At 37.2% G+C, this 15,999-nt stretch overlaps 1 protein-coding gene across 3 annotated transcripts in view; it reads left to right on the forward strand.

Annotated features, from left to right (window-relative positions):
- Window positions 1-853: 853 nt before the first annotated feature.
- The window catches only part of TAF1A (TATA-box binding protein associated factor, RNA polymerase I subunit A), a 28,849-nt gene continuing 13,703 nt past the window's right edge, over window positions 854-15,999 (forward strand). The window contains exons 1-6 of one of the 3 annotated variants that reach the window (XM_074262674.1): window positions 854-977; window positions 1,983-2,105; window positions 7,098-7,267; window positions 10,755-10,868; window positions 12,588-12,786; window positions 15,389-15,519. In XM_074262674.1, the coding sequence (XP_074118775.1) occupies window positions 1,985-2,105; window positions 7,098-7,267; window positions 10,755-10,868; window positions 12,588-12,786; window positions 15,389-15,519 (735 nt within the window). In that variant the 5' untranslated portion in view covers window positions 854-977; window positions 1,983-1,984. Of the gene's footprint in view, window positions 978-1,569; window positions 1,719-1,982; window positions 2,106-7,097; window positions 7,268-10,754; window positions 10,869-12,587; window positions 12,787-15,388; window positions 15,520-15,999 lie in introns of those variants that run through there. The other 2 variants (XM_074262675.1, XM_074262673.1) reach the window with 2 other exon arrangements.

Raw genomic sequence — 15,999 nt, forward strand, 5'->3', positions numbered from 1 at the left:
GAGCATGTGGCAGAGCCAGGATTCAGATCCAGGCCCACGTGACCAAATCCAGGGCTTTCTCCATACACCATGCTTCCTAAAACATTCCTAAAAGGGATCTTTTTGAAGATTTCCCCCCTTCTGGGACATTCCATCCACTTCAAAATTCACAGTAAATTCTGAATATTCCCTCGCGTTGAGGTGAAATCTGCCTTTCTCGGATGGCTATTGAGCTGCTTTGTGAAAGCACGTGGCAGGATAACACTTAATTTCTCCTTCTCGAAATGCTCGGCCTGTAGTATATTTCAGGTCGGCCAGTCTGGACGCGGGAGGTTGGAACCTGAGCCCGGCAGGAAGGGTTTCCCTCCGCTGGGCTTCTGTCCGGATGGACTCCCTTCTCAAGGTCAGGCTTCCGCCACCGGGGCCATCACTTCCCAGCCAGCCCTGAGGGGGAGAATTCCTTTCTAAGAGTCCCACTTACACGGGCATATTTATAACCACGTGCACTCAGACAAAGCGGAAGCTCTTCTCCCCGAATAAAGGCCGCGCTTTCGGCCTGACGCACGTGGCCCGGGCTTTTCAGGCCCGACTGCTCCAACACGTGGTCCTCGTGCTTTCCCTGAGCGCGGCAGGAATTCCCCAAAGTCAGGCTATTCAGCGGCTTACTACTCATGTTTCATCCTCTCAGTTTGACCGGGATAACCCCGCATCCTCCCGATCCAAAAGCCCGGTGAAGGGAAGACCTATTAGGAAATATAGGCACACTACAGATAACAGCAAGAGGCCACAAAAAGAAGACCCAAAGACCGGAAGTGGGGCGGGGCGAGAGGAGATGAAAAGGCGTGTTGGCGGAAATGACACGAGCACCCTTTAAGGCGAGGCGAGGTTAACGCGCATGTGCAGTTGAACGGTGCCCATTGTGGGTTTCCCTTCTGGCTTCTGCGAGGATTCCTCTGGGTCCTAAGAAGAGGTGCTGCGAAGTCTGACCGGAGCTCCCGGTAAGTGTTCGAATGAGAATTCCCAGATTCGGGAGCTGGAGATGGTGACGGGGCCTTGTCTCCGACATCCCCTTACGTGTGGGCTTGCTTATTGTTAACTAATGACTCATCTCCGTTGCCTGGGAAGCTCGAGCCCTGGTCCTTTTCCTTTCTTCCTCTTTCTTTTCCATTTCTTCCCTTCCCCTACATCCGGGGAGACAAGATTTGGTTGCTATGGCTAACGCGGTACTGGGGGGAGGGGGTGGTCTAGAATCCTCGGTCTCGTGAATGAGCTAAAGAAGGGGCGGTGTTTGGTGAGGTCACGGCCTCCATCAATTACAGTCTCCTGCCAGTAACAAAACTTTCCCGCAATGCTTGGTTTTAAACTTTGCAAACTAGTGATCCAAACCGAGCCGTACATTTATTCGTATAGCCCTGCGGTGAGGAGGAGGGGGGCTGATATCTACCAGGGTTAATAAATTAAATACCTTCCCCATGACAACCCATCCTCGCCCCCATTAAGCACTGGATGCAGAAAAAGACAAGTCAGCTCCTGCCCTCGGGGAGCTTGCAGTCTAACGGAGAAGATTCTGGCTAACCGACATATACCAAGCAGACCTTGTCCTGGATAAGTAAGAAGTGGTTTGCCGTTTCCTTTTCCATCTCATTTCACAGATGAGAAAACTGGGGCAAACAGGAAACAGACAAATCGAAGAATCTTCTTGATGGCAGGGATTGCATTCAGTCCACTCTACTACCTAGGTGCTTGCATACCATAGGTGCTTAATAGATGTTTTTTTTTTTTTAAATTGATTTATATGGAAGTCACTTCTGTTTTTTTTTTTTTTTTTTTTTTTTCAAGTACTGCTGACAGCTCAATTTGGTTTTAAACTAAAGGAAATTCCAGGCACATTGAAGTGTATGCTATGTTTACTAGTTTTAAAAAAAATGCTTTTGTTAATTAAAGTAGAAAAAGGATAAATTCATGTGCAAATTTTTGTAAATACTCTTCTTCATTTGGAGTAGATATGGATGCTTTCAGTGAAGAATTAATGGGGGTTGTGCAAAACGATGATCAAGTAGAAGTGTCAAAAGATCCTGTTCCAGAAATACACTTACCCTGGCTCTCCCAGCACATGCAGAGTACTGGTAAGTGCAGCCGACTTTATTTGTTTAAAGTGTTTTATATTCTATTCTTATAGTTACGGGGTCTGTTTTGGCAGATATGCTCTCAGGTCTCACTGTCTCACTGGCATAAAACAATATTGAAAACAATATTTTAGTATAATCCATTTTGTCATTCTTAAGCATGACTTTATACGTTATGGCTTATTTTCTTGCAAGCAAGATAAACTGGAATTACTATTCTCAAAATAACTGACGGAGAATTGTTGTGCTATATGCTAAATATGCCTGTTGAATTATGTATACTCTTGTAAAGTAGGGGCTAGCTGGGCTTCAGAGTCAGGATAAATCCAAGTTCTGGGTCTTTAGGGGGAGAAGTGAAGGAGGTAGCTACCTCTCTCTCCCTCCTCCTCTTCCCCCTCTCCCTCCCCCTCTCCTTCCCCCACCCCTCCCATCCTTGCCTAAGATTATCTTAACTTCAAACACTCTGTTGGCACCCATGGTGAGGAGAAACATTATCCAAATATATGCTAATAGAGTTATTATCTCACATCAAATAGGTAATTAGCCTTAAGTGTCTGGATTGTCTGATTCAAGCTTACCTTTCTGGAGTTTCAGTCCTCTACATTTATAGAAGTTCTAAGAAGAAGAAAAAAACAACTTTCATTCTTTGGTTTTTCTTTCTGAAGTCTCTGAAAATTATGCATCCATAATTACAAATTGAAAGTGCTCTATTATAATCCATTAAAGTAATTTGCATTACTGCCTTTTTCTGTAAGGTAGAAAAGTAGTCTACAATAAAAGCCGCATTTGTAACATTTTTATATATTATTTAAAAAATTAGTTTTGTGTTTGGCATCCAAGTCACTCTACCCAATTCTGCACAGACTCACATGACTCCTTTTTTTTTTTTTTTTTTTAAATTCAGAATTCTCTTGAGAAATATTGTCAGGCTATCCATTTGCCCAACTCTTATTTAAGGACAGATGGCAAAGAAATTCCTAATTTGTCTATGAATAATTACTCAAACTTGAAGTTATTCTTTATGTCCTACTCAGTCTATTGACTAAATGAAAATAAAAATAGTGGAAAGAGTCGGCAACATTTCATGATAGACTTTAAAAGTCAAACAGGATTTTACATTTCACCTATTAGCAAAAGTAGTTAATCTGCATTCTGTGAATTAAAACAATTTTTTTTGATGACTGTATTTCAACATAACTGGTTGTTCGGGTTTTTTTGTACTCTTGTATATTTTGTGCATTTAAAAATATTCTAAGAACTGCTAGAGTTCCATCAGACAAAAGAACTCATGTCTTAGAGGCAATGGAAAGCCATTGGAGTTTGGTAGTGAGATCTGTGTTTAAGGACTACCAGTTAAGCTGCTGTATGCAAGTGGAATAAGTATACAGCTACTGAAGTAGTATGGGAGAGAGTTGATGAGGAATTGAACCAAAGTGGTAGCTGGTTGAGTCTACTGAGAGGGGGTCAGATGTGGTAAATGTTGTGGACATAGAGACAGCAACTGATTGGCCATGTGAGGTGAAAAAGAGTGAGCCATAAAGAATAACGTTAAAATCACACAGCCTTAAAGGGGTGATTTGACCAAAGAACTAACTAATGGAAGAAGCAGTGACATAGCACAAGTAATATCATTATAGCCTTATGTATCACCTGGCCAGGTAGAAAATATAAGCATTTTCCTGAAAGCTATAAAGAAGAAAGATAGGGTGGTGGTAGAAGATTTGACATCTCTGAATAACTACTAGAAAAATTAGAATATCTATTAAATTGCCTATTCTTTTTCAAAAAATAGGAGAAACAACAGAGGGAATAGATACTTTGGGCCTAATTCTAAACACCCACTAGTTGCAAATATGGAAGTGACACGGGAAGAATATGTTTCATCTCAGGGTTCATGATAGTTAAGGAAAAGAATACCAAAGTAGGTACATGCTCCAGACTTTAGGAAAACAGAGTTTAAAAATCTAGAGCATGATATATGTAATTTCATTGTCTAGGATTCTAAAAATAAAAATGGCTTAAAGGAAATGAGAAGCACTGGAAGACTGTCAGGTCTTAGTAGTGTTGATTTTTGGGTTTAGAGGTTGGAACAGTTGACTGTCGAAGTCCTCTGTACCTCTCAAGTTACGTGATTTTTATTACCCCCCAAATTAAATTCTGACAATAAAACCTCCAAAATCTTCAGAGATTCTGATGTGGAAGAAAAGGAAGACACCTCTAAGATGACATATTTAAATGTATATGGTGCTGAGCTCAGGATTTTAAAAAACATCTTGAAAAATTCAAGGAAATTAAGATATAAGAGGTTGACACTTTTTTAAATGAGTATATCATAAATGTCAAGAATTCAGGCAATGCTGATGCTCCCAAAGTGTTCTAAGAGCAATAATGAAGACTTAAAGGTTATGTCTTAGGCAAGCTGAACAAGGCAGGAATAGGCCTAATATTTGGTACAGATGGAGTTGATGCTAAAAAATGACCAAGAGAACAGAAGGATTCAATTATTTTATTTCTACTTTTACCCTGAAGAAGAATGATCTTCAGAATGAAAAGAATAGGGGAAATGTAATTTAAGAGTATGTACCTAGTAAAGGATCGTAGGATCAAAGGATATAAATAAGGTTTACAAAATCACAGGATTTTTGATTTGGAAGGGCCTCAATACTCATCTAGATCAACCCATACCTAAAAAAGAATCCCCAGAGTAGAACATGCTTGAGAAAGGGACTTCCTGCCTCTTCTGGAAAATATCTGATGAAGTAAAAGCTCTTCCCTTCTGGGACAGCACATTCCACAACTGGAAGCTTTTTTTGACAACAACCCTGGATTTGCCTCTTAGTATCTTTTGCCTCTTTGCTCCTAATCCTGTTTTCTGGTGACCATGAAATAAGTCTGATTCCCCTTCTACCTTAGAGTCCTTCAGATGCTTGGAAATGGCTGTCCTGTTTCCCCAGGTTTCTCTTTTTTAGTCTGAACACCCCTAGTTTCAGTGCCTTTTTAGGAAATGAATCCTGTTCATCCCTTGTTTGTTCTCCAGCTTGTCAGTGTCTTTGTAAACTATATGGTGATGGTGGGGTGAATAAAACCCCAGCAAAAGAACAGGTTCTTGTTACTTAGAAGGGCCAAAGGGAGGGGCCTTGGCAGCAGAGGGCATTTATTGAATTATTTATTGTGAATTTCTACAAATGCTATTTGTAATCCAAGCTACTCTCTGTGGCAAGAAAGAAGTAATAACAGGATTCAACTCCTTTCCCCCAATACACATTATGCCTTTACTATAGGAGGTCCTTTCTACCCCCTTGTTAACTGTGAATTCTTTGGGAACTTTGCCTGCTCACTAAGCATCAAAATGGTGGTTTCATTGGGAACTTGACCAGCATTATGGTAGCTAAGTTCATGGAACTTAACCTGTGTCTTTCCCTTTGTTAATTGCTTTCTCCTTTTTGGAACCAGACAACCAGTGGTATAATAGTAAAATCTTTGCCTCTTGATTTGAAGATGAGGTAAGTCTACAAATTCTTTTGAGATACCTTAAAGCACCACTTGGAATCCCAATATTTTTTGGATTCAGCCCTGCACCACATCATTGACCAAAATTACACATAATGTTCCAGATGTCATCTCACTGGGACACAGTGCAGAAGAACAATTCATTTTTCTGATTAAGATTTCCAAATATTTTAGTAGTAATACTGTAATATTCTTCTCTAAAATGTATTGTTCTCTGGAAGTAGGTTTCTTGGGGGGCTTCTGGAGGCAGCCTTCTTTTCAGTTCAGTAATCATCCCAAATGCAGCCAGGAGTCAAAAGTCCAAATCCCTTATTATCTCCTTCAAAGTCTTGCCTCCTTCACTTGGAGCTCAGCTAGTTTTCTTAGAGGCCTTCCTGATCTTGGTTTCAGTGTTCTCTACAGGACAGCCTTCGACCACTTCTCTGTCTTCCTTAATTCTGCCCAACTGAATCCTGGCTTCTGAATCTCCCAGATTGCCTTCTCTGGCTTCTGAATATCCTGAGGCTCCTAGCTTATATATATTCTCTTAAAGGTGTGAAACTTGTATTACTATAGTAAGTACTAAGTACATGTATTGAACTAGAGAACTGTCAAATACATGCTAACTAATCATTGTCTCTATCAATTCCACTGACTTAGCACCTTGTAAGAATCCTAACATAATTAAACCTCTGACTGTCATATCTTACTGCTAATTCATTTTGAATTTAGAGTCTATTAAAATCCCTAGATATTTTTTAGGACCATTTTACCTTCCCATCCTATACTTATGAAATAGATATTTAAAAACTCAAATGAAAAAAAATTAATTTTACATTTTTTTTTTTTTACATTTTACAATTATGCCTATTCAGTTTTATCTTATTAGTGGCCACAATGCCTCAGGATACAGTAGATTGCTTCTCTTTGGAGAGTTTCAGGCAGAAAGCAGGATAACTGGGATAACCAGTTGCTGAGGATGTTTTTTAAAATTGGGTGTAGCTACATGACCCATTCTGAGATTTTGTGACTGTAAAATAGGCCTCACTAACTGACTTTGACAAGGACTTAAAGTACCTTACATACTGTAGTGGTATATACTTTCTAATGACATTATTTGAAGCAAGTATATTATTGTCTCCCAAAGCACACGAGATTCTTACTGGAAGTCTGAAGAGTCAATTCTAGACGCACCCCTGAAATTTAACAGTATGATTTTGTACAAGTCACTTTGGCACTTTGTGAAGCTCAATTTCTGTAACATGGGATGAGGGATAGGACAACATCATTCAAGGCCTAACTTTCTTTGATTCTCTAGTTGTACCATAATACCACGGTGTTATGAATGAGCTACTGGTTGAATTATGTTATACCACTATTTCCAGACTAAGAGGGTGAAACTGTCTTGGTCAAGACAACCTTATGCCAGGAATAGCTATACTGGCAAATTTAGTTATTCTATGTGCTCTGTGGTGACTATTGGCTTAATTTTATTTTTTAAAGGGAGTCATGGCCAGAAGGGGACAAATTTTGCTCAGACTACAAGTATTTGTTTAAATATCATACAAGAAGCCCTGCTAAAGCACCAGTGGCAGCGAGCCTCAGAGTTCCTGCAGTGTTATCTCCAGACCTTGGAGGACATTAACAGCCAGAAACGGCAGATTGCCCCGGAGGTAAGTGAGCTTATAATAGGAATGAGAGTATATTTTAACATATTTAACATGTATTGGACTACCTGCCATCTAGGGGCGGGGATTGGGGGAAGAAGGGGATAATTTGGAAGGCTTTGCAAGGCTCACTGTTGAAAAATTACCCATGCATATGTTTTGTAAATAAAAAGCTTTGATAAAATTAAAAAATTAAAATTAAAAAAAATGATAGGAATGAGAGAGGGAGCCCTTTATCTTCATGGTTGATGAGTAATTTTCTCAGGACTCAAGATTTTTAATCAAGATATCTTTATTACATTTTAAGAGTATTTTAAGTAGAAGCATCTTCAGCTGAAGATTATGTACATGGATTAGGAGAAGATTTATTTCCCTTTATATTTTCTATATTTCTAATGAAGAGGAATTTAAGAAGTGATAAGATGGTTTGGATGCATAATTTTAAAATATATATATATATATATTTTATTTTATTATAGCTTTTTATTGACAAAACATATGCATGGGTAATTTTTCAACATTGACCTTTGCAAAAACTTCCAACTTTTTCCCTCCTCCTTTCCACCCCTTCCCCTAGATGGCAAGTAGTCCCATATATGTTAAAAGTATATTAAATACAATATATGTATACATATTTATATAGTTATCTTGCTGCACAAGAAAAATCGGATTTAGAAAAAAGGTAAAAATAACCCGAGAAGAAAATCAAAAATGCAAATAAATAATAACAGAAAGAGTAGAAATGCTATATTGTGGTCCACACTCATTTCCCAGTGTTCTTTCACTGAGTATAGCTGGTTCAGTTCATTACTGCTCTATTGAAACTGATTTGGATCCTCTCATTGTTGAAGAGATTGATCTTTATAGAGTCTTCTTGTGGTGTATAATCTCCTGGTTCTGCTCATTTCAGCATCAGTTCGTGTAAGTCTCTCCAAGCCTCTCTGTATTCATCCTCCTGGTTATTTCTTACAGAACAATAATATTTATTCAGCCATTCTCCAATTGATGGGCATCCATTCAGTTTTCAGTTTCTAGCCATTACAAAGAGGGCTGTCACAAACAACTTTGCACATGTGGGTCCCTTTCCCTTCTTTAAGATCTCTTTGGGATATAAGCCCAATAGAAACACTGCTGGATCAAAGGGTATGCACAGTTTGATAACTTTTTGGGCATTGTTCCCGATTGTTCTCCAGAATGGTTGGATCCATTCACAGTTCCACCAACAATGCATCAGTGTCCCAGTTTTCCCACATCCCCTCTAACATTCATCATTATCTTTTCCTGTCATTTTAGCCAATCTGATAGGTGTGTAGTGGTATCTCAGAGTTGTCTTAATAATTTTAAAATATGAAAGTCATAATTATTATGCTTCATTTGATTTCATAGGTTTTTGCTTCTTTTGGCTAAAGTTAATAAATCATTTATTTCTTTATTTGCAAGATGAATCTGTGTCACATTAAGCAAATTACTTCACCTCATTGGGCTGTGATTTCCTTATATCTCAAAAAGCATTTGGACTAGAAAATCTCTAAGAGTTAGTGCTAAAACTTTCTGATTCTATGGTTATGCCTTCCACAAATGAAATAAACAGTAGTTTCCAAATTATGAAGAATGAGCATTTAGATTACATCAAGCAAAAGGATATATAAGGAAAACATGGTGGGATTATTCTTGATCAGCGGTCCTCAAACTTTTTAAATAGGGGCCAGTTCACTGTCCCTCAGACTGTGAGAGGGCCAGACTATAGTAAAAACAAAAGCTCACACTCTGTCTCCACCCCCTCAGTCCATTTGCCATAACCAGGCGGGTTGCATCTGGCCTGTGGGCCGTAGTTTGAGGATCCCTGTTCTTGATTCTTTCCTTTTCCTTTATTTCTATCCAATCAGTTGCCATATCTTCATAACCTTATTTCCTCAGTACTTCTCAAATCTTATTCTCCATCTGTATATTCCCTTTCCCCCCACCCCAGTTCAGACCCTTATCTTCTCTTAGCTGGCCTAGCCCATTGCAATAGTCTCCTAAGTAATTTCCAACCTTTTTTCTTTTTTTCTTTTTTCTTTTATTTCCCCCCCAGTACATTCTCCACGTAATTACCAAAATATTCTTTCTAAAGTACAAATCTGATTCTGTTCCCTCCTTTTCTAGAAACATAATTGGTTCTCTCTTTCATCCAAAACGAAAACCAAAAACTCTTCAGAGTGACATTTATAGCCCCTATAATTTGGCTACAGTTTGCCTTTCTAGGCTTATTATATTGCATGTCATTCCCTCTTTGACATTTTTATTTCATCTAAACTGGTGTCCAGGTATAGACATTCCATTTCCTTTCTATGTGCCAAACTGTCATCTCTGGCTGGAAGACACTTCTTCCTCACTTCAGTCCTACCTTCCTTTAAGGTTCAGCTAATGTGCCATCTCTTTTGGGAAGCCTTTCCTGTTCCCAAGATTTGTAATCACTCAGCCTTTCCTCATACTATCCACCATGTATATACACACTTACCTATTTACATGTTCTATCCCTGCATTAGAAGGTAAGCTCTTTGAGGACAGGGATTGTTTCTTCTTTTGTCTTTGTACCAGGATAGTTCCTTGTAGACAACAGGTGTTTATAAAATGCTTGGTATATTAGATTTTAAGAGAGAAAGAGACAGAGACAGAGGGACAAAGAAAGAGAATGTTTATTAAGTGCTTGCTATTTTCAGAGCACTGTGATAAGTGCTAGAGATACAAATAAGAAATCAGGACAGTCCATGTTCTCATGGAGAGAAAATAGCTTGTAAAGGAGGTTTCAGCTGAGAGTTGGATAGAAAGATCCACAGTCCTTAGGGTGAAGAGGCAAAACAGATGATAATGAATTTAAATTTGCAATAAAATTGGTTTAAATTTGAGCAAGTTGTAGCTTAACATAAGAAAAAATTGTTCCTAATTAGAATTCTCAGAAAACAAGATGGATTGTCATAATGAGCTGAGTTGCCAGAGAGCAAATAAGGACAGGATGACCACTTGTCATGCCCTGGGAAGGAGCTCAGAATAGATCCTAAGTTGATATTTTTTCTTGATTAGTGATTTAAATCAAAATTTCAAATAAATCTTCCTTAAAGGGAACATTATGTAATTAAATCAGAGGAGGAAAGCAAGCTCACTGGAAATAAGAGCTCTTAATCCCAAATATTGGTAGCAAGAGAACAATACAAGATTAAGCTTAAATAAGTGGAAAGATTTTTTAAAATTAGTTTTACAATACCTTTTGCTGATAACTCTCCAAATAAAAATATAGTTTATTTTTTATTTTTTATATGCCACAATCACTCTACATGAAATTACTAGTTTCAGCTTTTGTGGTAGTTTATATTTTGTAAATGTAATAATTTTGTAATAAAAATTTTAAGTTTTTATTATTAATAAATAATGGGATTTAATAATAGTTTTTTCAGATAGAAATTAACATTTTGGTTCTTATTATTTTTCTCTTTACATAACATTAATTTGACAGATCATTTGGAAACTGGGCAGTACAATTTTATATCATCATCCTAAGAGTAACGTTGAAACCTTCAGTGCCTTTGCTGACCGGATGAAAAATATTGGTGTCCAAAATTATTTAAAGGTAAGGAAGGACTTACATTGTAAGATCATAGATTTAAAAGGATAAAGGAGCTTAGAAGCCAGTGTGTACTACAGATGAGGAAACTGAAGTCAGAGCAGAGATGAAATGACTTGACCAAGATCACAAAACTAATAAACAGTATTTGAATGTAGGTCTTTCTGGCTTTCACGTGCAATATTTTACCCACTACACCGTGCTGATAATTGAGTAGTGGGGAATTAATATCCCAGTAGTGATGAAAAATTGATGGGAGGGGATAAGAAGGGACAATGGTGACCTTAGATGAATAAGGGGATGCTTCATGCAGACTAATTAGATAACATCCACTCATCTTTACGCTGCCCTTTCATGTTCTCTGACTTTTTCTGGCCCTGGGGTGTTTTCAGAAAGAAAATATTAGTTTTGAATTTCTCTGTTTTCCAGAGAAGAATCTCAAAGAGTATTTTCTGTAGTTGTGATTATATGATAATGAACTAAATTCTAAAGGTTTTACATATCATTTGAACCCTTTTAGAACAAGGAAGCAATCTGAAAATGTATATTTACTTATTCTTTATTACATTTTTTCTATCGCCTTTATTCTATCGCCTCTCTGTCCAGAGTTTTGTCATCTGAGTTCTCTGGACATTGTGATTCCCTATATTGATCAGACTTCCCGAATTTTTCAGATTTAATTTTCTTTACAGTGTGATCATAAAAATTAATGTTCTGGTTCTGCTCACTTCACTCTGTAGTGCGAGTCTTTCCAAGTTTTTCTGAGTCTGTTCCTTATGTCCGTCTCAGTTATATTAATAATATTCCAATCCATTCATTTACCAAAATTTATTGATCCATTCCCCAACTGTTGGGCAGCCTCTCATTTCCAGTTTTTTTTGCCACAACAAAAGTGTTGCTGTGAGGCTTTTTTTTCCCTACACTTGAGGCCTTTTGAGTTTACTTCCTTTTATTTCTTTGGGACTTCCTTCATTGTAATTGTATTGCACATGATCTTCCTTTCTGGGGTGTTGTCTCCTTCAATGCTCTTCACACATTGAAGGTTTTGCCTCTTTGGGTAGTTCACCTTTGAACTGAGCTCTGTCTCTGAGCACCTTAACACTAGGTATCTCTGTTTTATACTCTTGCACTTAATTCTTAGTACCTTCCGTCAGTGAAGACTTCCTCCAGTGTGGAGATGACCTGGGTTTGTGAAGGCAGTACCAGCAGAATTCAGCCTCTGACAAGGTCTGCCAGGCTTGAAAGCTTCAAGTGTAAACTTAGTAGATAACTGTGTTTCTGTCTTCTGTGTAGCCTAGCTATTTTTGGAGCATTTCATCATCAGGATGGCTGCAAGATGATTAATTTTATTGCTCCATCAACAGTAAAGATCATCTATTAAGTTACAAAAGTCTACGTCAATAAATAGGAATGCCTATAACAAAAAGTTTTCTAAGACCTTGCATTGATATCTCATATTCCTATAGTTCCTAGGTCTCATTTTGATCCAGTATTTTGAGTTACTGGTAAAGTAGTTAGTAAAGAGATTCCTGCATCAAAATAAATGTTGGGATTGAGTGTTACCATAGAAGCACTACTAGGTTATATGACTTGCTAAAGTCATAGTCAGTATGTATCAGATGAAGGACTAGGATTCATGTATTCCTGACTCTGGGCCACTGTCCTCTCTTCTCCACTTCTCCTATTTGGAACCCCATGACCCATATTGTTTTTGATTTGTTGCAGATCTCCTTACAGCATGCACTATACCTTCTGCATAATGGAATGGTTGAGGATGCTTACAGGAATCTAAACCAGGCAGAGAGCTGGAGATATGGTGAAATGTCTGCTTCCCAAGAAAAATTAATTAAACTTATCCAGGCCTACAGAGGGCTTTTGGACTATTATACGTGGTCTAAAAAGAGGGCAGAAGTGTCCAAATTTGGTGAGTGAATTTCAGTCTTTATCTTATGATATATAAGAATGGAAAGAATGTTGTAAAATTATATTGTTCATTTCTAGACTTCATTTGTATGTTACAGAGAAGGAAAACCTTTTGCAAAGGAAATTTCACAATTTCCTTTGGTATAATTTCTAGTGTCTTAAAACCCTTCTAAATAGTTAGCTTCATAGGCATCCACAAAATGGTCAATTATTTTATGGTCATTATTTTTTTAAAAATCTAATCAGCATTAATAATTGATTTTGTCATTTACTTAGTGGAGACTATGGATGTGAATTTTCCTTTGTGCACTTTTGTAATGGAGTCCATTTTACTGTTTTTATAAGACTAATACATATAAATAATAGTACCTGGTAAATTCTCTCAAACCCAATTGATTTTCCTGTGTATCAGGCCTTTCCATGCTATTGTATCAACATTTCCATTTTAATTTTAAGTGTGAACATACCCATTTTCTACAACTACTGGCATGTGAAACATATCTCAACTTCCTAACTTCCCTATTCTTGACTATACCCTCAAGCTTCTAGGTTTATATTATTTGGAATTATTTTGATTTTAGCGTCAAATCCACTGTTGCCCAGCAGTCAGTCCTCATGACAGTTATTTTCTTCAAAGCCTTCTACTTTTTCTGATCTGCTAATCCTCAGCCCCTGAATAACTCCCATCATCTAATTATCTACTGTTTCTGGGCTGCTGAGTGTCCCTGAAAAAAGACATGAACTACACCTGATTTTACCTATTACAAATTTTTGTGGCACATAACCACTGCAATTCTCTCTACAGGGAATTAAAAAAGCATTTTGTAACTCTTAAAATACTATATAACTATTAGTAATTGTTTTTATTGCGCTACTTATTTGTGTTTGTGTCATATCTTCCTAAAAGACTTAACTCCATAACGGTAGGGCTAATATTCTTTCTAAACTTTTTATCTCTCTTAATACCTAGCACAGTAATCTCTTAATAAATGTTTGAATTTAGAGGTTTACATTCAGGAAGCCTTCCCTCATTGATGATATAATCTCTACATTGATTCCTTTATTTCATGTTCTCTACACACATAGTTCACATTACATGAATTGGATGTTGAACTGTTGCTTTACTTTGTTAGATTGCTGCTTATATGTATGTTCAATTGTCCCAGTTAGTCTATATACATTTTTCAAAGAGAGGGACTCTTCATAAAACCGTTTCCCTACAAAGCATTTAATGCCCAGGAATAATCAGTGAGTCCTGTAAATGTTTAGGATCAGATTTTAAGTCAATATTTCCCTTTCTCCTTACCTTTTTCTGTATAAAAGGATAAGTAAATATTTGACAACTGGAGCATTTGGTATTCAACACTAACCTCTTTCCTTCTATAGATTGTACTTGCTTTCTCTGATAGCTGATATTTCCCCCTCTTCACATTTCTTTCCTTCCTTCCAGACTAGAGGCTGTTCCATTTTGTCTTTTAACCTCGGGGTCTGATACAGTGCCTTGCACATATTGTTTTGAGCAAAGAGAGATGAAAAATTAGCAAAATGTGTATATAGCTTTTCAGATTTTTTTAGCTTCAAATGACTGCCTGTCAGAACATTTTGTTTAATTAGCAAAGAAATAGAACACCTGACCACGTAAGCATCATCTGTCATTGTTCTCAGCTTCTGTGGCTTTGAACCATCTGGGTTCTGGGGTATTTGGTTGTGTGGAATCTTAGTGACTGCATCATACCACCCATCTTAATGCTGCTAACAGATTAATTTTCTTTCTGCATATCTTTGATCATGTCACTCTTTATAACTCTTCAATTGTTCCCTGTTGCCTCTCCAAACTCCTTAACCTGGTATTTAAAGCCCTTTGTTAGAAAATGCCAGCTTATTTTTGTGATCATAGCTCATCATATTTTCTGCAGGACATTCTGTACTGTGATAGGGCCTAGACTACTTACATGCATAGCTCAGGGTTGGTTTTTGTTTATTTGTTTGTTTGTTTTGCTTTCCTATTTGTTCATACTAGCTCTCACACCTGGAATTTTTACTCTGTCTTCTCCTCCTTCCTTCAGCTTTCCCTGCCTCTCTGTCTACCGAAATCTTGTTTTTGAAGACCTACTTCAAGCATCATTTCTTCTCTGAGCCCTTCTCTAGTCTTCCCTCTCCCCAAATGAAAACAGCTTTTTCTTCCTCAACCTAGACTAGCGTTTTATACTTAGTTCCTCACGTATTTTAATTGTTTATATTTCCTATCTCCCCTGCTGGATTTCAAGCTCCATTAGTTTAGGGACAGTGTCTTATCTCTTTGTTATTCTTTACCACTGGTATAAGGCTTGACAAATGGTAATTAAATTTGTTATTGGTGTAGTTGCCTTCTTCCTAGTTAAAGAATGTTGAACATTTCTTTTGCATTTTTCATGTCACTTTAGTCTGCTGGTTGTTTTTTTTTTTTTTTTCCATTATCAAATATACATTGTCATTGACTAAATTGATTTCTAGTATTAAGAAACCCTTGTTTCCCTTTTTTTGTTTTATGGGATGGTAATGTATCCCCAATAGTTCTTGCTTCTGGGTGACTAAAAATCTTTGAAAATTCAATCTTTGGTCAGATATGGATGATTTTGCCACCAATACAGCAACACAGGATATGCACAGCTACTTCCGACAGGCAACAGTAAATCTTCATGAGATCATTAAAATACCTGGAGTATGGGACACTTTTGTAAAGAGTTATGTAGAGGTAAGCATATTGCTCAGAGTTTAGTTACGTCTTCTCCATTAGAAGTATATGCAAAGACTTTACTTTCCTTAGTCTTTAACAGCCCAGAACTGATGAATTACTATACCATCGAGTCCAAGGAATCTATACATTTTGTTTATTTTATTAAATGTGATATGAATATTATGTATCCACTTTCATTTTTTGATAACTTATTTGTAACCAAATATTTAGAATGGAATAAGATTCTTTTTTCTCTTGATTATCAAGATTCAAACTGTGGTTAAAAGTGTAGATACTAATTCACAACCACTTAGATTTAGAGCTGGAATGAAATATAGAAATAATAATAGACTAAATTTCTCATTTTATAGAAGAGGAGACAGAATAACTTGCCTGTGGTTACATAGATATTAAGTATCCAAGCTAGGGTTTGAAATCTAGGTTTTTTGGATTCTTAATTCAGCATACTTTCCATTGCTGTAGGACACATTCCCAATT

Source organism: Sminthopsis crassicaudata, chromosome 4 (genome assembly GCF_048593235.1).
Source record: "Sminthopsis crassicaudata isolate SCR6 chromosome 4, ASM4859323v1, whole genome shotgun sequence".
NCBI lineage: Eukaryota > Metazoa > Chordata > Mammalia > Dasyuromorphia > Dasyuridae > Sminthopsis > Sminthopsis crassicaudata.